Source organism: Sciurus vulgaris (assembly GCF_902686455.1).
Source record: "Sciurus vulgaris genome assembly, chromosome: 14".
Classification (NCBI taxonomy): Eukaryota; Metazoa; Chordata; class Mammalia; order Rodentia; family Sciuridae; genus Sciurus; species Sciurus vulgaris.
The window spans coordinates 88397209-88417762 of record NC_136475.1 but is presented as its reverse complement, the minus strand read 5'-3'; the positions used below and the strand labels follow the sequence as shown (position 1 = coordinate 88417762).

At 41.5% G+C, this 20554-nt stretch overlaps 1 protein-coding gene across 1 annotated transcript; it reads left to right on the top strand.

Moving 5' to 3' along the window:
* The first annotated feature begins 360 nt into the window (after positions 1 to 360).
* Positions 361 to 5117, top strand: LRATD1 (LRAT domain containing 1). Its single transcript, XM_079111149.1, has 2 exons — positions 361 to 585; positions 1597 to 5117. The coding sequence occupies exon 2, from the start codon at positions 1633 to 1635 to the stop codon at positions 2509 to 2511; it is 879 nt and encodes a 292-aa protein (XP_078967275.1). The 5' UTR covers positions 361 to 585; positions 1597 to 1632; the 3' UTR covers positions 2512 to 5117.
* The last annotated feature ends 15437 nt before the right edge of the window (positions 5118 to 20554 follow it).

The window sequence follows — 20554 nt, the reverse complement described above, 5'->3', positions numbered from 1 at the left end:
TGTCCTTTGGGAACAGGGAACACGGAACGCGGGCGGACTGTGTTACAATCAGCTTAGTTACAATCAGCTCGGAGGAGATAGGCGACGCGGGCGAAGCCGCTCGGCAGCACTACACAGCTGCGCCGCGCCTCTCCAGCGCTCCCCGCCCGCGCTCACACCTACGCTCCCGGGGGCTGGGTGCATTCCGGCGCGCGGGGGCCGGGCGAGGCGGAGCGCACCGGAGACCCGCCCCTGATCCCGCCCCCTCCACCTGAGATTGGCAGGACCCGGGCACCCACTCCAGCCAATGAGCGAGTTCCGGGGCGGGCCCTGGAGCCGCGGCTCAGGCTACTTAGAGTCGTCCGCGCGGCGGTAGGAAAGCAGAGCCCAGCCCGACTGCCCAGGTGGAGCAGCCTTCGCAGCCAGCGAGACAGGAGCGCACGGGCACGGCGCCGGGCACCGCACCGCAGGTCTCAGCGAGGGGTAGAGCTGAGCCACCGCCTCACGCACAGTCCAGAATCCACTCGCCACCGCCGTCTCCGCAGCATCAATGGGGACCAGGAGACTTTAAAGGAGTTTGGGGTTTCAGGAGCAGGGAAATCACCGGTACGGAGAAGCGGCTTTCTTTGCCTCGGAAACGTGTTTTATTTATTTATTTATTTTTCGTCTGATTGTTTGGATCGTGTGTGCGGTAGGAGGAAGGGGGTCATTGGGCGGAAAGTGAACCTCCACACACACACACACACACACACACACACACACACACACACACACGCCGCACTAATATTCTGCACTGGCTTCCTCTCTCCTTTCCCGGTCTCTTTGTTAGGTTATTTTAGACAGAGCAGCCTCGCCCTGGCGCAGTCCGATTGGTTCTGATGGGTCACAGGCAAGCAAAGTAAGGGGCAGAGTGCACCTGCCGGCGTGGGCAGGTGTGCCCGGGTGCTTGAGTGTTCGTGCATCAGCAAGGGTGCAGGTTTGGTTTGGAATTGTGTACGAATGGGGGAGGGGGGCGTCTAAGTGTGCCCATGTGTCGTCGCGAATGTTTGTCATTGTGGGTATATGTACTGGCCTGTCAGTGTAAAATTTTGCTGGCATCTAGTGAATACCCGCAAATGTGTCCGATTGTCATTGTGTGAGCCTCGGTCGGGGATGGGGTGCGACCTAGGGCAAAACTGGGAGGTGGGCTGTAGAGGGTGGGGACTTAAATGTGGGCGCAGCTTTCTTCAAGCTCTCAGGCCTTAGACGTCCCTTCTCCCTTCCAACCCATCCTCTGTCCTTCCTTGGGTGTCTGTCTCCCACGCTGCCACAACCTGTGTTCTCCTCCCTACTGGGACCTCGCGCGATCTCCAGCCGCCTGCATTTTATCTTGTGGGAGTTAGAACAGGCTTCCCGGACCCGGTCGGAGGCGGTGTGGTGGCGTCCGCTCCGGCCCGCGGGACTGGTGGCTTCTGCACCCGCCTTCTCCACCCCAAGGAGGCACTGGGAACTCGGCTGGCGCAGGTGACAATAGTGCGAGGCGTGGGTGGGCGGGCAGGTCCCAGAGGCACTGTACATCTTGGAGGGACGCCAGAGTCCCTGACTCTGATGGTGCCTGTTTCTCCTCTCCTTCCGCAGATCCCAGTTCCTGGCCCTCGCCTCGCCGCGTCATTGATGGGCAACCAACTGGACCGCATCACCCACCTCAACTACAGCGAGTTGCCCACAGGGGACCCGTCCGGGATTGAGAAGGACGAGCTGCGAGTCGGGGTCGCCTACTTCTTCTCGGATGAGGAGGAGGACCTGGACGAACGCGGGCAACCCGACAAGTTTGGCGTGAAGGCCCCCCCAGGCTGCAACCCCTGCCCAGAGAGCCCCAGCCGCCACCACCACCACCTGCTGCACCAGCTCGTCCTTAACGAGACTCAGTTCTCTGCCTTTCGGGGCCAGGAATGCATCTTTTCCAAAGTGAGCGGCGGCCCTCAGGGCGCGGACCTGAGCGTCTACGCGGTCACCGCGCTGCCAGCGCTCTGCGAGCCCGGCGACCTGCTGGAGCTGCTGTGGCTACAGCCGGCTCGGGAGCCGCCCGCGCCCGTCCCGCACTGGGCGGTGTACGTGGGCGGCGGGCACATTATCCACCTGCACCAAGGCGAGATCCGCCAGGACAGCCTGTACGAGGCGGGCGCGGCCAACGTGGGCCGGGTGGTGAATAGCTGGTACCGCTACCGCCCGCTGGTGGCCGAGCTGGTGGTGCAGAACGCCTGCGGCCACCTGGGCCTCAAAAGCGAGGAGATCTGCTGGACGAACTCGGAGAGCTTCGCCGCCTGGTGCCGCTTTGGCAAGCGGGAATTCAAAGCCGGAGGGGAGGTGCCCGCCGCCACGCAGCCCCCGCAGCAGCAGTACTACCTTAAGGTGCACCTGGGCGAGAACAAAATCCACACCGCCAGGTTCCACAGCCTGGAAGACCTCATCCGCGAGAAGCGCCGCATCGACGCCAGCGGCCGCCTGCGAGTGCTCCAGGAGCTGGCCGACTTCGTGGACGACAAGGAGTAGCTGTCCCCCGCCCGTCTCCGGCGCCGGGCTCCCTTGGTCTGTGCCGCCGGGCTCGCGGCTGGCAGCTCTCCATCCCCAACCCCCGCGTGGTCAGTGCGGGGCTCCACCTTCGCACCCCTCCGGCAGACGGCAGGAAGTCTCAGGAACTGACCCCGGGACTGAAAGAGAGCCCCAGCGCTGGTAACGGTGTGGGGGACCCAGAGTGCTTTTCCCTTGCGTTGTCAAGGGAAGAAGGGGAATGGGCAGAGGGGAGTGGGGACGTGACCTTTCCCGTGAGTCAGTGGTCAGTGGCTTGCACCTGACGGGGAAATGACCCATTACTGAAAAGGGACCTTCACCACCCCAAATGTGCACATGCAGGCCAGTCGGAGGCGAGGATTGGCCGATTCAGGGCACCGTTCACCTCCTGTACGAATGTGTCCCCAGAATGCAGGATTTCCAAGAAATCAAGCCTGCCCCTTGTGCACCTGGGAATAGTTCTGCGAGAGAGCACTTCGGGACTGTGCGTTATCCTGAGGCTGCCTGGGACTCTTCAGCTCTCCAGCCCCAGGTCTCCTGACTTTATTCCAGGCTCTGGGCTAAGCTAGATAGTTTTTGCTTCCTGTCTTTGCATCAGAGGAAGCAGTCGCCACCCCACCCGCATTTGCCTGTGAGTCTCCCTCGATGGCAGAAGGGAAGCCTTCCGGTCCCGGGAGGACAATGGCATAGCTAATTTGACGTGGAGAGCGGCCCCACCCGGGAAAAGGAGATAGTTCACTTGGTGTCTGGGAACTTGAATGGGTGCAGAAGGGCGCTTATTGTTCTGAACCCTTGATTACTCCCTCCTCGGGCTGCATTTCAAAGATAGTCATATTTTTAAAGGGATTGGAGGAGTGGGAGGGGGAGGACACGGCAACATTCCAGAAACCAGCATTATGACAACACCATAGCCAGTATCTTTAGTTCGGCTTTTCCTAACGCAGGAATCTTAGAAGGTGGGGAAATGGAAATTAAGTTTTAAAAACGAGAGAGCAGTTTTCCAACTATGTCAACAAAGCCTATCGTGTTGATGTTTTATTGACCATTTTAGCAACATGCTAATAAAATTTCAAATTGAAATTTTTATTTTCATGGCTTTAATCCATGATAGTTTAAATACTGGGGGCCATTAAGAGTGGATTTAGCTAAGAGCTTAGCTAACATTGCCTTTCACTCTATTTTTTTCTCAAATCTTATGAGAATTCTGTTTTTGGATATTGTAGTTAATTTTTTGGCTTAAACAGCAGCCCTGGTAATGGTGGAGTTGTTGATTAATGTGTACATTGTACTGAATTTCTGTCAGTTAAAGGGTTTTGGTGGAAATCTCTAGCAGGTTCCATGGTGGTTCTTTTCTCCATGTTGTAGATCACTACCATTTCACATTTGCATTTCTATTTTTTTTCTCTTCTACCGATCTCCTTAAAAAGAAATCTAGAGTTTGTGTCTCCTCCTTCTTTAGCTAGTCCCACAGTTCATTCCTGAAAACAGGGAATAACTTGAAGAATTGGGACAAACATCTATTTTCCAAAATATTAAGGTTGTGTGAAACTCTTTCCTTGAGCAAGGGTTTACAAACTTCTGCCCTTGAGCTGTAGCCCCAGTCCGAATGATTGTTACTGACTGATTGTGATTTGGCTCTGTATATTAGACACCTTGCAGCATCTGTCTCTTTTGAGGGAATCTGTCAAATAATGGTGTTTAGCTAATTGTTGCAAGCAATTGCATAATAACAGCTACAATATAGTTGGACAGCAAATATTATGGCCAAAGCCAGTTTCTGGCATTTCAAAAATAATGCAATAAAAACTAGTCGAGGTTAGCTGAGACTGGAAATGCCTTTTCCATGGTAAATGATTCATTTCTGTCATGTGTGTATGTGTGTGTGTGCGCGTGCGTGCGTGTGTGCGTGTGGTTTTGTTTTGTGTTTTGTTAGTTTTTATTCTGGATTCATTTCCTGATCTTGAATCAAAAGGTCAGATCAATGAAATATGAACTAAAGTATTTTTCTTAAGCCTACTGAGTGATTTATTTTTTGAAAATGTTTAAATGTATATGCTTCTCTTTCAGCACATGCAACAGCAAAACTTTTGTAATAACTATCTTAACTTTGCATGTATGGAGAACTGAAAGTCATCTATTTCCCTAACTTATTCTTCTGAATAACAGATGGCAGATCATAAACTGAAATTCTTTATTGTATCCACATACTCCATATTCTTTACTGTGTCCTACGACTGTATCTCAGCTCCCTGCTATATTAAACACCATCCTAAGCACTTGTTCTAACAGGAGTCCTTCTTGACATTTTGTCTTCCACCTGTCACTCAAAGAGTGGGATTTCTGCAAAAGAAATCAATCAGTCTCTATCTCACCAAACGCTGAGATTTATTTCCTCTGATGGCACTTAATCTCATTTCTCTCTTAGGGAGAGTGTCACTTTAATCGAAGAATGGTTTACCAGATTCATACTTCCTGAAACTAGATGGTAATAAAAATAAGAATTGGGCAGTTAAAGTAGATTCATTTTGTATTGGTCTATTAAGGATGTGGTTGCTAATAAAACTTCTTACAAATTCACCATAATAAAACACTGGTTACTTTCTTTTTTTATTAGTTTTTCTTATTTGTTCTAATTAGTTTTACATGACAGTAAAAAAAGAAAGTAAAAAACTTTTCTTAAATGTAAAAAAACACTGGTTACAAAAGGAACTTGAAAGATTCGTAATGTTTTCAACATTACAAATATTCCTTTTGAAATAATTATCATCTCTTGCTCAATGCTGGTAAAAACTAATGGCAAAATAATTCTAATAATAATACATCTAGGATCTTTATCCTGAAAAAAAAAAAAAAAAAACTGTGTTTTTTAGGGTGTTACTAAGGATGGTACTGAATCCAAGAAGGCAAAAGTTCCCTTTGTAGATGGCACGGGCACCCCCACTTTTATTAGGGGTGAATGCACTATTTCTAGATTGTATCAAAGTTACAGAAATTAAACTACAAGTCTATCCACATTTTGATACAGGCCAGAAATTTAATTCTAGCCTTATTTGTCCTCAGGGGACCACAGTGTCATAGTCCCCTCCGTGAGGTAAAGATTTTTTTCTGCTCAACTTTCTCCAGTGCAGAGGAAAGCTTCCATTTCCTCCACTCTGTCTCCCCTTTCAGGGGTGATTCTGAAAAGAAAATTACCCCTAAAAAAAAAAAAAAAAAAAAAAAGACTGGGCATACTTTCTAGTAAAACTGAGCCTGAAATGGTGTTATTCCAAAAGGTATTCATTCCTTATTTAAAAGAGAAATCCTGTAGAAGCTACATATGCTGCATTTATTATTTTTAATTTAAAAGTTTATCAATGAGCCCAATGATATACTTTAAAACTTTAAGGTTTAAAACCTTTAAAATTTTAAGTCCCTGTCATGACAGCATTTTAAAAGAGTCCTATATATCAACTTGCAGTTAAAAAGTACTCGTGCCAGATATAAAATCAAACACAGAAATGGGGTTTCACTAGTTTTTTTTTTAATTGTCTTATTTTTCTTTCCTTATATGTCATGTATCTTTGGTGAACACTTTTTTTTTTTTTAAATAATGACTTTTTTTAGAAAAACATGGTATTGATGTTTACAAAATAATTAATTACCTGAATCACAAGTATATTCTAACAATCTTCAGACATCACTTTATTGATTACTTATGTTCTGTATGCTTTCAACATCCCTAAGAGTTAAATGTCCTAGTCATCTGATCAATGAAAGGAGCAGGATCAAGTTTCAGTTAGATTAACCATAAATTACATAGTCATAATGGAGCACCCAATTTTCTTTTACCCATATGCATCACATGCATACAGTCAAAGCTCTCTCTCTCTCTTTTTCCCCCATTGCTGGAGTTGGAACCCCAGGTCTCAGATGCTAACTAAGCACATTCCCTACGACTGAGCACCACCTCCACCAGCAGACAGTCTTTCTCTTTGAAACAGCAGAAGAGAACTGAGTTAGTTTGCTTCACAGAGATGATTTGCCACACACAAAAGTTTGCAGTTCACAAATACAGGTTTCTTGCATTTAAAAAATGTTTACGTAAGACACATGCCAATTTATTTTTGTTGAAAATTATTAGTTATAATAATTTAGAATATACATATTTGTTAAGCACATTTACACACATACAAACATGTATGTAAACGTACGTATTATATACATGCACATTACATACGTACACATTCACAAGCATACAGGCTTTTTTAAAACAAAATGAAGAGTGACTTGAGATTTATGAAAGTGTGTCTAAAAGATCTGGGGGTCAGAACCAGCTAACGGGGAGCTACCCAGCAAGCAGGTATGTCCGAAACTCAGCATAGCAACAAGGAGAAAATGAGAAAGCTGCAGAGTTAGCTTTCATCTCACTTTTGGAGTATGGTCATGGTTTCTCTAAAAAAATAAGATTCAAAGGAAAGCTGAAGAGATTAGGAAGCAGTTGAAAAACAGGGAACAGGATGCAGTGGGTAGGTTATGGGATAATATGAGCTAATAGCTTTTCCATGGGGGATGGCTGCACTATTTTAACTGAACACCATAGAAAAAACCCAGGACCCTATTTTTCAACAATTCAATAATTTATGCAATTCTCTAATTTCCTAACTCAAAGTTTACCTTTAAGGTTGAATATTTATCACATTTGGACTTCCACTACAAGAAGTTTAAGTATTTGAATATATTTGAAAAATGATAGTCTTTCCTGCCCTTATTACTGAGGAGGATTCTTGAAATTCTTGATTTTGATGGCAGAACACCCAGTTGACTGGTTCCTGTGCCATGGGCCTGTACAAATCATCTGATGGCTGATGGGACAAGGCACATAGTTGGTGCTCCCTAAACACAAGATTAGGGTAGTTCTCCAGTAACTTCGGTCACCAGGAAACTGAGAAAGCACACCATTTGACCTACAGAGGAAAACGTAAAGAACGTAATATGTCAGCAGGGCTTTAGCTACATAAACACACCACATGAGGCTTAGGCTGAATGATTTCAGGCATTTGGAATATCCAGTTTGTTTCTAGGGAAAAAAATCAAAAGATTCCAAGAAAACCAGAAAATATTCTCTTATCATTTTGTCAGAACAGGGAAAGCAAACTAATAATTCTGACTGTAACTTTTCACAACTTCATATCTCATTCACCTCAAGGAAAAATCTCTCTTGCATGAAATCACAAGATTATTCCTCCAGAAGGAAGCTTATTATTGTAGCACTTGCTGAAAATGTAGGGAAAGCCTTATTGGAATATGCCCTTAACTCTATGGAAAGATTAGCTTTGGTGCAGTTTGTGGGTGTTTTTCTGAATAAACATTACTCGTTTATATAAAAATATTAACATAACTGCTATGCCCGATGACTTTTATAATACAGGTTTTGTGTGTGTGTGTGTGTGAACATGAATTCTGAACTCATTTTTTCCCAAAGGGTAGATACTTATGAGATATTTGATGTCTTAAATTTCTAGCACAAAATAAATGCTCCAAAAGTTAATTTGAACTTCATTTAATGCTAAAACAAACAAACAAACAAACCAAGATCACATATGACCAGTTCTTACAAATGCTTCCAAAGAAAATTCTTGCCATTAATCCATAGTAGAGACACTAGTGTTCTGCTCATGCCACCTTAGGACACTTGAGAGCTTTTCTATTATAAGTATATGGATACTTGCTTTGGCAAATAAGTTACTCTAAATTACCTCCAACCTTCTTGTAAAACATCAGCTCTCTGCTCAGTTCCAAGCCCACTCTTTTCAGATTTTAGATTCTCCCAGAGGACGCTCAGACCTGGGGGTCATACTGACAATGACTTTGTAAAGCATCCCAACTCCCAACAGCACACACTTTCTTCCCTCCTTTCTTCCTTTCTTCTTTGTGGAAGGGTCTGCCTGGGATGTCTGAGCCAATGTGAGGTAAAGCTCAGGGGAAGGATTGTCATATTTAGCCAAAAAACAAACCAAAAAACCATGATTATCAGTTATATTAGAATTCCATATAAATGACAACTGTTTTAGAATAAGTACATCCTGTACAATATTTAGATCATATTTACATTAAATTCTGCTTACCTGAAGTTCAAATATAACTGCACATCCAGTGTTACCTGGCAGTTCTACACAGAGAACTTCACCATTTCTGAGAAAGTCACTATGTCCCAGATGTTTGAGAGCTGACAAACTAGGGACACATTTCCTGCCCACTGCCTGAGGTCTTGACTGATTGTTCATGCATGTTTGAAGGCAAAAACCAGATTCATGCTCAGGAAGGAGTATGAATTTCAGGAGAAGTCTCAGAAAGAAAAATTTACAGGTCCCATAAGCATTGAGAAAGGGTTGGTTTTGCATATGTATGGGTGGGTGTTCCAGGCATCTCTATTCTTGCACTCTTTTGACTGTATTTTATAAAACACACCATCTTTTATCTTATAATGTGAAGAATACCTTTCTAGACACAATCAGAATCACTTTCATCACTGACTTTAATCCCACCTGCTACTTATCCCATCTGAATCCTCACTGTACACCTGGCTGTTCACACAGCTTCTTCCCTTTGGCTCCTCTATCCAAACACATGCAGCCATGGTGATCTTTCCAAATATGGACATGTCACTCACAAAGTAAAGGCCTGGCTCCTTAGTGGGCAGTCAGAGTCGTCCACAATGTGAGCCTGTTTATACTCACCCACATTTTCCTCAGTTCTCAGCTTATATTTGGGTGCTTTGATCAGCTTTCATTGCTGTGACCAAAAGATTTGACAGAACAACTCAGAGGAAGACAAGTTTATTTCGATTCCTGATTTCAGAGGTTCAGTCCTTGGTTGGCCAACATCATAGCTCTGCACCAAAGGTGAGGCAGAACATCATGGCGGAAGGGCATGGCAGAGGAAAGTAGCTCAGGACATGGCAACAGGAATCAAAGAGAGTTCCACTCACCAAGGACAAAATATAAACCCCAAAGTCAAGACCCCAGTGACCTACTTCCTCCGGTCATGTCCTGCACCTGCCTACAGTTACCTCCCAGATAATCTATGTAAGTGAGATGATACACTAATGAGGTTACATCTCTCAAAATCTAATCGAGTCACCTCTGAACATTCTGCATTGTCACACACATGAGCTTTTGGGGGACACCATATATCTATACATCAACATGAGGCCACATAGGACTTTTTGTAAAGATGTAGTTTTCATTCATGCTGCCATGTCTTTGAGCATTGTCCCTTCTTCCTGATTGCCAGTCTCAATTTCTGAGTGACAAACCCTTATTCATCCATCCTTCATGACAACTCTATGCTGATGGTTTAGAATAATTTTCTTCTGCATGTTCCCATTGTATTTTTCTTACAGCATTCCCAGATGCTCCCTCCTCTGATGTCTGGTCCCTCTTCAGGTCTATTAAGGTCTGGTGGGAAAGGCACAGACAGTCATTTTTGTAGTTGCAAAGTCTATCACTTGAAGTGGCACTCATCTAGGGTCTACTAAATGAACAGAAAAAGAACTGGGGAAGAGAAAAAAAGAGGTGTGAATCAGTAATCCGCACATAATAGGAATGACCTAAAGTATATCTCTACTTGTACATAATTCTCAGAACCATAAAGTTGAAAATTAGTTTCTGTTTAGAAAATAGGCTCCAATGATCAGGAACTGACATTGCATTGCATTATACTACAAATGATGAAAGATTAGCCACACAGAGTTTGTAAAGTTTCTCAATCCTGGTTATACTAGCACATACATTTCTTCACGAATGAACTTTATGAGTTTCATTACCATGGAAATACAGATTTTTCTCCTCTTGGTAATTTAATTTCCTCCTAGGTGAGAGAGCTTTGAGAGTTGCAAATTTAGAAGACAGTTGAAGACTGACTTTCAAAATTCAAAGATGAAACAAGACACTTTGCATATGGGCCTTTTTAGTAAATGGACTCTAGTCTACCAGAAATGTCAACTCAAGGGATCTACTGAAAACCCATGTCCTGTTCACATTTCGAATAGTTAAATTCTCCTAATCTTAACATTAAGTCAATAGATCTTCTTCTATATGCAAAAGGAAAATACTCAGCTTACCTGATATTCCAGCAGGGGTGGGAGGGTCAGAGGAAGGGGAGATGAAAAAAGCCAGGGTCTTTTGCATTTGAACCTTCAGACTGGTTGAACAGCTCGGATAATTTGAAATAATTTGAAATGCAATTGATACTAAAAATGTAACTAGATTAATGTCTCATAAAGTATACATGCTTTCATATTTGATATTTTTCCTGGATCTCTTAGGAGGTACACTCAAACTTTTCCAAGTAGGTACTATCCTGTTAGTACCTCTGGGTATTTAATATAGTTCAATCTGGTCTTGGTTATGATCATGGTTGTCAGGATCTAAGGGAAGTCATTTAAATTTGGAATTTTCAAGCCATAATATCTTTTTCATAAAAATAGTATCAGAACTCAATAATGGAGTAATATAAAATGTGAAATATTCTAATTTGGGATTAGAATTTCAGGTAAATAGGAATTCTGATCAAATGAAGTTTTTTCCCAGAGAACAATTTCCAGAGGAGATGAGAGAGATTTTTCTAATCTGCAGGTCTCATCATTCTGATTTTAGAAGCAGTGTCCCGCACATGCATGCACTTCATTGTGTATGATTTTATGAGACAGAATCTACACAAGAAGACAGGAACAGAGCAAGTTACTCCATCCCCTACAGACCAGAAAAATAGCTGTCTAAACCAAATCTGCTCTGCCCCTGTTGCTTCCTAAAAGCCTTAAAGGGTTTTCCATAACTTACAGGATAAAATCCAGATTCTCAGGAGCATGCAAATTCTGTTCCAGTCTGTCCCATTTCCACGCACCCCCCCACCACCACTTCCACCCTGGCTGAACTCGGAAGCTTCACCCCTGACCCATGGAGGTAATTCTCACTAGAACCCACCTGTACTGGGACTTATCTTCCTGTAAAAGCAGTGCCTTGTGCCCCTTTGCTTAAGCTATTTCATTTGGGTGATATATGCTTTTTCCTTCCCTGGACACAGGTCAAAACCTGAGTTCTGTCAGGGACCCAGTCCACTTACTGGCTGCTCTGTGGAGTCACTTTTCCTCCAACACCAACTTCAGTGATTAACAACTGGCCAAACTGATTCTCTCCCACTGAGCTCCTGAACATTTTATGCAAACACTTAACGTTCATCGCATCCAATTAATATTCTGATCTTCAACCCCTAAACTATGTCCAACACAATTTATTTAAGTTAATGGGAATCTGATTGCCTTCCAAAATAGATTTTAATTTTGAGTCAGGGATCTTGGCATTTTGGTCTTTGGTTCATTAGTGGCTAGTATCTGCCTCATATTTGATGCTCAACCACGGTTGATGTGATTCAACTCAGTAAATTTAATTCAAAAGTAATTCTCCCATTATAAAAGAAGGATAAAGTGCTACTTTTAAGTTAATTTTCTAATAAGAGATCAATTCCTGAAACATTTGTTGAGGACTATGAAAGGCAACCCTTTAATTTGATATGCACATAGTATAGCCTTCAGGAACCAGATTTGGTGGAGACAGGTAAAACCATTTGCTCTCATCCATTATGGCCTGAAATATGGGCCATTACCAAGGTGTAATTTTTTAAAACTACCCTAGAAGGTCTAAAGAAGAAACATTTGAAAATGTGTGTTGGCTCCAAGAAATCAGTCTTTGACTGATATGGAAGACTTAAATAATGACTCCAAACAATTAACATTTTTGTTGGATTTTTATTAATAGTTGGAAACACAGATTAATATTTTTACTTGCTATTTAAATATAATAGACTATCCTATGTCATTATTTTGTAAAATTTCATTTTTTACAGTGAGTTTGGTTCTTCAAACTCAGTAGAAGTAAGACTTAAACGTGTAGAAGCAAAGCCTTCTTGCTGTTAAACTGCTAAGATTAGCATGTTATTAGCATTTGATTTACAAATCAGTTCACCTGATAATGTATCTCTGTAGACAAGTTCCTTGATTGACAGATGGAATGGTTTCTTAAGATTCAGTTCTCAGGGTTGGGACGAGTTCTCCAAAGAGAAACTGTACAAATATAATGGCTTCTTGTAGCTCTGCTGGGTCCACACCGGTGATGGACTAAGGAGGTTTATCTCCCTCAACAAGAGAGGACAAGGTCATGGACAGAAGGACAGGACCCCAGGAGAGTTCAGAGGGGCTGGTGAGATAGCAAGGGAGAGAACAGCAAAAACATCAGGCTCAACGAAGAAACCAGCCAATCAGATGGAAGGTACAAAGTATTTCAGGACCAAGGTTCTTCAGCCAAAATGGAATTAGTAGTCAAGGTGGAACAATGACTGGGGAATTGACAACTCTAAGAAATGGCCTTGGCTCACATTCTATACAAATAGTTCAATTTTGAAGAAATATTATGTTTAATTTTTAAATGACCTTTTGAAAAAAAAAAACAGGGAATCTTATTAACTTTGGCAGCATTCCTTCAATAGAAATAATTGAATTTTCTTGAAGAAAATAAAAACAGAACTATTGCCTAAACAAACCTTGAACTGGTTAACGAGTTGACAGTGGCCTTTGGCACAAAGCATTCACTAGCTTTTTAAATGCCTCCGCTAAATATCTTCATGAGATCTAGTCCACAACACAAGCATGATGTTCCTTCCTGAGTGGGATTCCCATTTGTTTTAAGAAGGAGGATTTTCAGATTATAGGCAAAGATAGAGAAGTTTGTCAAAAATTTCAGGTATACAAGCATTAGTTACTAGACTGCAATTTTTTAAAATTTGGATCCCATGTTAATGAATTCCAAAGAAAACAGCTGACTTTATGCATTTATTTTAATAAGGCTGTGAAAACAGTCCATTTACAGTGTAAAAACCCCTTGTCTTTTAAAAATGCTAGACAGAATATTTTAATAAATTAAATTTGTCTGCCTGTCAAATCTGTCAAATTGACAAGAGCCCTCAAGGAGTATTGCTGATGTTGTCGTTCTATTTTTCCAATAGGATTACATTCAAAATTTAATATGGGCTGCTTAGAGGAAGAATTCTTCCATCAGAGTAATTTTAAGTAACAAACACTAACATAATATTTTAAACTTCCAACCTCATAGGGCCAAAGTGATTTTGCTTCCTTTGAAAAACCTTTTATTATCTGCAACAGTGTCTTGAATATTATGTTTGTTTACAATGATGAAATAATTTAAGAAGGCAAGTAAGTCCTCACCATCAGAAGTTGAACTATTGACTCTTGCTCAGAGGAATGTAGTCTACGCAGTCAGCTGTCATCTTTGCAACTGACTTGGATCAGCCAAGTCTTACAGACTCCAGTGGAAAAATGGGGATACTGAAGCTTGGAAGGGGCAAGTACCCAGCTTCAGATCACAGTATGGATCTATCAAAGTGTAGAAATGCATTCTACTGTCATGTGCAACTAATTAGAACAAATAAAATTTTAAAATTTAATAAAAAAGATCACATGACTTGCAATTAGCAAAAGCAAAGCTTTAATACAGGTGTTCTGATATGAAAACATTAAATTTCTACTTACATTTCTCTTTCTTGAAATAATCAAATGGATTTTTTGTTTGTTTTTTTTTCACAGAGAAAACCCACTTCATGTTTCAAATTAACATATGAGAGAATTTGTTCAAATTTTTAAGTAGCAGTTGGTTAATGAAGTTTGTTAGTTTTTCAAAATAATATACCTGAAAGAAGCAGGTATTAGGAAGTTCAAACACACCTAAACTCTGAGTCAACTGTATGACTTGAAATCACCTAGACTTGATTTTCAGCCTCCTGGAATGAAATTCTCAAATACGTGTCTAAAATTTTAAAATGGAATCAAGCTTCAGTCTTAAGATTCTTTGTTTTTCAGCCTGAACTTCAGAAACAGAGATAATATTCTTGGATAATATTCAGCGAGTCTATGTCTTTCACTGGAGGTCCAGTGTAGTTCTCAGAGGACTTTGCATTTATTGTTTAGTAAATATTATGTTGTTCGAACATATGTTGTTTTAATCTTGACTATATAAGCATATATAAACATATTAAATATATAAACATATAAAAGAATCTCAAGATTGAAATTTACATTCAATGCAGTTTTACTCAGTCGTCAAGAAGAATGAAATTATAGCATTTGCCAATAGATGGATAGAGCTGGAAAACATCACGGTACGTGAAAGAAGTCAGACTCAGAAGTCAAAGGGAGAATGTTCTCTGTCAAATGCAGAAGCTAGACCGAAATAAATTAAAAAAAGAAGGCAGGTGGTGGGACTTTATGAAAATAGAAGAGACCAGTGCAACCTGCAAAGGAAGGAGATTGAGGGAGAGGGAGGAGGGATAGTAATGGAAAGAAAGGTGGAATGAACTTGACCAGTGTCCTATGTACATATATGAATGTAACACATGAATTCCACCTTCATGTATAAAGCACTGATTTATTAAAAAAAATCTATAAATAAATAGAAGGAAGACCACCAGAAAAGGAAAGGGGGGAGGGGTGTGAAAGGGGACTTCTGAGGACTGAATTGGAGCACATTACATTCCATGCTTTTATAATTATGTCAAAATAAACCCCAATAGTATGTATAACTATAATGCTCTAATAAAAATATTATGTTGTTTTCATGTTTTGGGAAAATGCCTTTCAAAAATAAGTAGAACAAGAAAAAAATCAATGCTTACCATATTTCTAATTTCTTACAATTCAAAAATTCTGGGTTAAAAAATGCATATGTGATTTCATTTAATTTTTCCTGGCAACGACATGTAATAGTTTTACAAAACAATGCTGTGTTTAGTGCCCAGGCAGGGCCAACAGCAGGGTAACCACATGAGTCAAGTCTCGCCCAGCTTGGCTGGAGGATCTATTTCTATGCATAAAAAGGCCTTTCAGCTTCACTAAGAGAGCAGTCCTGTGAGATGCTGCAGTGAATCAATGTTTATCCACGCCAGTTTCATGAAAGAATATCTTGTGACTCAACATGTGGCATTTTCCTTTCTCAATGAGATTAGTTGTTCCTCATGAACCATGAACTGACTAGGGATCAAAGTAAACCCAAATAAACTGAATCCAGTAAATAAATCAGCTAGTGGAAGAATGATACAATGGAAAGAACATTGGATTTTGAAAAATGCACGCCTTACAAAGCTCACTGGCTGCTTTCTGGCCATGTGATCTTGGACAAGTTGCTGTCTTGGGCCTCCATTCCTTCACCTTTCAACAGGAAATCTCCACCCCTCATTCACAGAGTTAGGATGAATTTGGACTGTCTATAAATGTGTTCACTCACAGTGCATTTAATGTAAAAGGCAGTGGGTAGACATGAACTGAATTAAAATACTAAATAAATTTCCTTAGTAGACTTCCTAATTCTTGAACATGTTTGCTTTTTCTCTACTTAGACAGTAAATCTTCAGAGAGAATGGATCTCATATCACTCATTTTTTATCCTCCTTAGAAGAACATATAATTCTAAAACTTCTTGATAAAATCCAAAAGGCAACTAAAATTTTAACCTCTGTCCCTCTGAGGTTGATGAAAACAAGATGTTTCCTAGAAGGAATTACATAATATGGACTGAATCCGTAAGCGTAATCTGAAATCAATCGTAATTGATTTTTTTCTTACGATTTTTCTTAGGATTGATTAATCCTAATCCCCAAAGTGATGCTTCTACGAGGTGGGGACTTGGGGAGCTATTAGGTCATAGGGTAGAGCCACCGTGAAGGGGATTAGTGGCCTTTTAGGAGACTCCCGAGTTTGCTTTTCCTTGCTGCTCTCTTCCATGTGATGACAAAATGAGAAGATAGCAATCTACCACCTGGAAGAGGGCCCCCACCACAAGGTGACATACGGGCACACTGATCTCAGACTTCGACTCTAGAACTGGGAGAAATAAATTTCTGTTGTGAATCGGCCATTCGGTTGATGGTATTTTGTTGCCACAATCCCAATGGACTATAATGCTACATTTTCTAGGAACGGAAGTGCAAAGGGCCCCTCCCAATACTGTATTCAAGGATTGTAAGGTGCAAGGAACCCTAAATCAGTGCCCAGGGCTGTGCTGCCATGGTCAGCGGGTTCTGCAGGCATCATTCCCCACCCTCCACAGAAAGCCAGTTAACTCTTCTCTGCGTTCCCTGCTTCTGAGACCCTGCCTCAAGCTTGCAATTAACTTTGCCCTTTGAACTGTATTGTGTGGGTCATCATGGGTCACAGTGGAGGGCGCTTCCATGAATGACTGTTATGAACGGGGTGCTTTTACTTGTCTCTTTACTCAGACTCTTAAAACTCAGAGGAAATACACACAAATTGTATTCTTTAATCAGTAAAGCCATCACCCCCGGAGTCAATCTCCCCTTTTAAATCCCTAACTATTTCATGACGATAGCAGTTTTCAATTACTTTAAACTATTGGGGGAACCCAAAGAATCTTTTGTTTGTGCAAGTTATATCTGCCAATATTTGCCATGACATTAATACTCTAACATTTAAAATTATTATTTATTAATGCATTTAAAAGCACCAATTATAAACCCGTCCATGTTACATAAGTGATTCTTTTAATTTAAATGACTGTTTTCCAAAAGGAAAAGTTAGAGAAGTGACACTGTTGCACATTTTTTTGCACAATCCTTTAATTTCTTACTTAATAGACGAGAAATGTATTCTATGTCTATTTTGTCACTTTTCTTGTTCACCTAGAACACATCATGTGACTTTTGCAGAACTCCTTTAAACACCTGTGCAAAAATTAGAAGTAGAAAAGTCAAATCCTGAAAATAGCTTTGACCTCATGCACCCTACAAAACGAACTCAGGGACCCGAGCTTCCAGGATGACACTTTGAGATACCCTGCAATAGAATCTTGTCTACTTTTCCAAGGACTTCAAACCAGCTGCTTCCAGTAGTCACACTGGGGTCAGCTACCTGCCAAGTCAGTGAAATACACACGGAACTGACATCAAACAATATAATCAAGCAAGGACATTTTTTAATCCCACATTTATTCATGAAAGTAGCTCCTTCCCTGTAGCTGAATGAAGTCAGACAAGTTCCTTAACTTTTTCTCTTCTCTTTTAGGGTAACACAAAGTGCAGTGGTGCTTTGAAGTTGTAAAAAGCACAGTCTCGGTTTGTACTTGGAAACCCCAGACGCTTTTCAGCGCCAATTTCTTCCAGCTTAAGCTATAGAACTTGCCTCTCTCCCAGATGGGAACAGCTGTCTGCACTTTCTCCATCTTCATTTTTTGCTCTGGGTTGACTGAAGCTTCCAACTCCTTTGGAGTGTGTGCATGTGAGCGGCGGGTGACAGGGGTGGCAGGTGTGGAGAGGATGGTGGAGGAAGGCTGGCAAAGCAGTTGGGAAGTGTGTGACTTCAAAAGCACTTTCATAGGAAAACTCTGTGCTTCCTGTGCTGGGCGGATTTTCATAGCTGCTTGTGGTTCTCTCATGGCTGCTCTTAGGAGACCCGCCCAGCACCCACTCCGGGCATGGCAAGAGAACCCACCCTTTCCTAGGTGAATTCGCTCTCCTCAGCAGCAAACTCTCTCCTGGTTCCCAGGAAAGGTGAGAAGCAATTCCTTGGCTAGCATGCCCAACTGGGAGCACAAAATGCAGTTGTCTGCATCTTGTCCTTTCACTGCCCTGAGAAGGAATCCCAGAGGAGGAACTCCAGTGGTCCCCTGAAGTCCCTCCTGCTCGGCCCCAGGTGAGGCAGGATTGCTCAGCTCACCCCTGGGGGAGTGGTGGGGGACTCACCAGCATCCCCTAAAGCCCTCTCTCCTGATATGCTCTGATCATATGTTGAATCCTAACCCCCAAAGTGCTGCTGTTAGGGGGTGGAGCCTTGTAGGGTGTCACCAGGCCTTGACAATGGCACCCTTGTGAATAGGAGTAGTGTTTCTTTTAAAAGAGGTCCTAAGGAATGGCTCTTCTCTCCCACCACCTGAGGACATAGTGAGAGAGCTCCATCTATGAGCCAGGAATCAGGCAATCACCAGACCCTGAATCTGCACCTTGATCTTGGACTTCCCACTTTCCAAAACTGTTAGAAATAAATTATATTGCTCATAAGTTATCTAATTTGTGGTAATTTTTAAATAGTGACACAAACAAAGACATTGGTTTAACAGTTGTCTAAACAAGTTCTCTGCCATCCGTTATGGGTTTTCCAAGTCCTCCCTTTTCTTTTTATCTCAGTGACATTGTCCAAGTATTCAGTTTAACATCCTGTTATTTAAAGAAACCAATATCCACTGCCTGCTACCCAGTCCTGGAACTCAGGTGGCTTTGTAATTTGCCCTGTTTTCTTATGCTTAGAAACTAAGTACTGACAGCTCATAATTAGTCATATTTCTTAGGATATTTGCATTTAAACTGGGAGCAATAATTTCTTTTCTTGGTAAAATTTGTCTTACATTTGTGAAAGTAATAGCTATTCATTAAATTACCTTTGAAAATGCAGGAAGAAAGAAAAAATTGGTTATAGTACTACCACACATATAAAACCACTATTCACATACGTGTATTTTTCTATAATAATACTTCAAAGAATGCCTCAATTTCAATTGAATTTATATAAATGCAAGTTCATATCCTACATTTTACTTATTAATATGCTACAAGCATCACCAATGTCAATACAAATTCCATGTAAACATGAATTTAATGCTTACCAAGTATTATGTTAATAGATATATCCCTGGTTTCTTTAAGCATTATTATTAAATATTTTCATTGTTTACACTTTTAAATATTGAAAACCATGCTGCAAAGGGTAGCTTTGGACAAACAGCTTTTTCCTTATTTTCAGTTATTTCCTTAGAATATGTTTCTGAATGTGGAGTTACTGGGTAAATGGATATAAAATATTTCAGATGCATATACACATAATGAATTTTGCAGCAAGCTGTGAGTCTGTGTTCTTGGCATGTCATCATTGATCTGTGCAACCTCCTGATCTTTATTGATTGATTGGTTTCCTTTGATTTCCTATCATCATTCCCATCACCCTCACCCTGAGCATAAAACACGAGTCTAATATGCTTGATCTGTATCCCTTTACAAGTATGTGGCCACATAAGAATGAATTTTTGTGTTCACAAATTTTAAATGCACACAAATTATATTGTTCTATGGACTGCATGTGGCTTCTTACTTTTTTTCACCCACCACTAAGTTTTGAAGACCTACCAATATTGTTCTGTGTAGACCAACCACCAAGTGTTGCATGCATGATATTCCCTGTGCATCCTAACTAACGGACTAAGTCCTAAATCTAAGTATGGGACTTCCCTAAGATGCTTCTAACTCTGCACTATGACAAGTGCTGGGATAAACTTCCTTGTCCATGCCTTCACCTGGACCTGTGTCCTCTAAAAGTTTGTGTGTTGGGAACTTAATTCTTCAGTGGGGTCATGGTGCAGGGGCTTGGGTTGTGAGGTGGAGCCCTTCTGAATGGGTTAAAGTCTTTCTCAAGGCAGTGAGTTCTTGCTTTTGAGGGACTTCATTAGATATTTTGGCTTATAAAGTGAGGTCACTTTTTGCAGTTTATCCTTTTGGGGCACTGTTCCATCCTCTCACTTTCAACCATGAGCTGAAGTAGCCCAAGGCTCTCCAGAGATATAGACACTCAATCATGGACTTTCCAGCCTCCAGAACCATAAGCCAAAACAAACCTCTTTTCTTTCTAAATTACCCAGTCTCAGGTATTCCCTCCTAGCAACAGATTAATAGGGAATGCAGCATCATATGAGTAATTGGACTAAGTCCAGCCTGATTGCTTTTCAAATTGCTTTAGTTTGCATTCTCAGCAACAGTGCATGTCATCCACTATTCCCACCGATGCTTAGCATTATCCTACTTTCTTCTTTTCCCATTCTGGCAGTAACAAAGTAATATCTCATGATTGTTTTCTTTTTCATTTTTCTAAATACCAGTGAATTTGGGCAGTTCTTCATATGCTTGCTAGTCCCTTATATTTCTC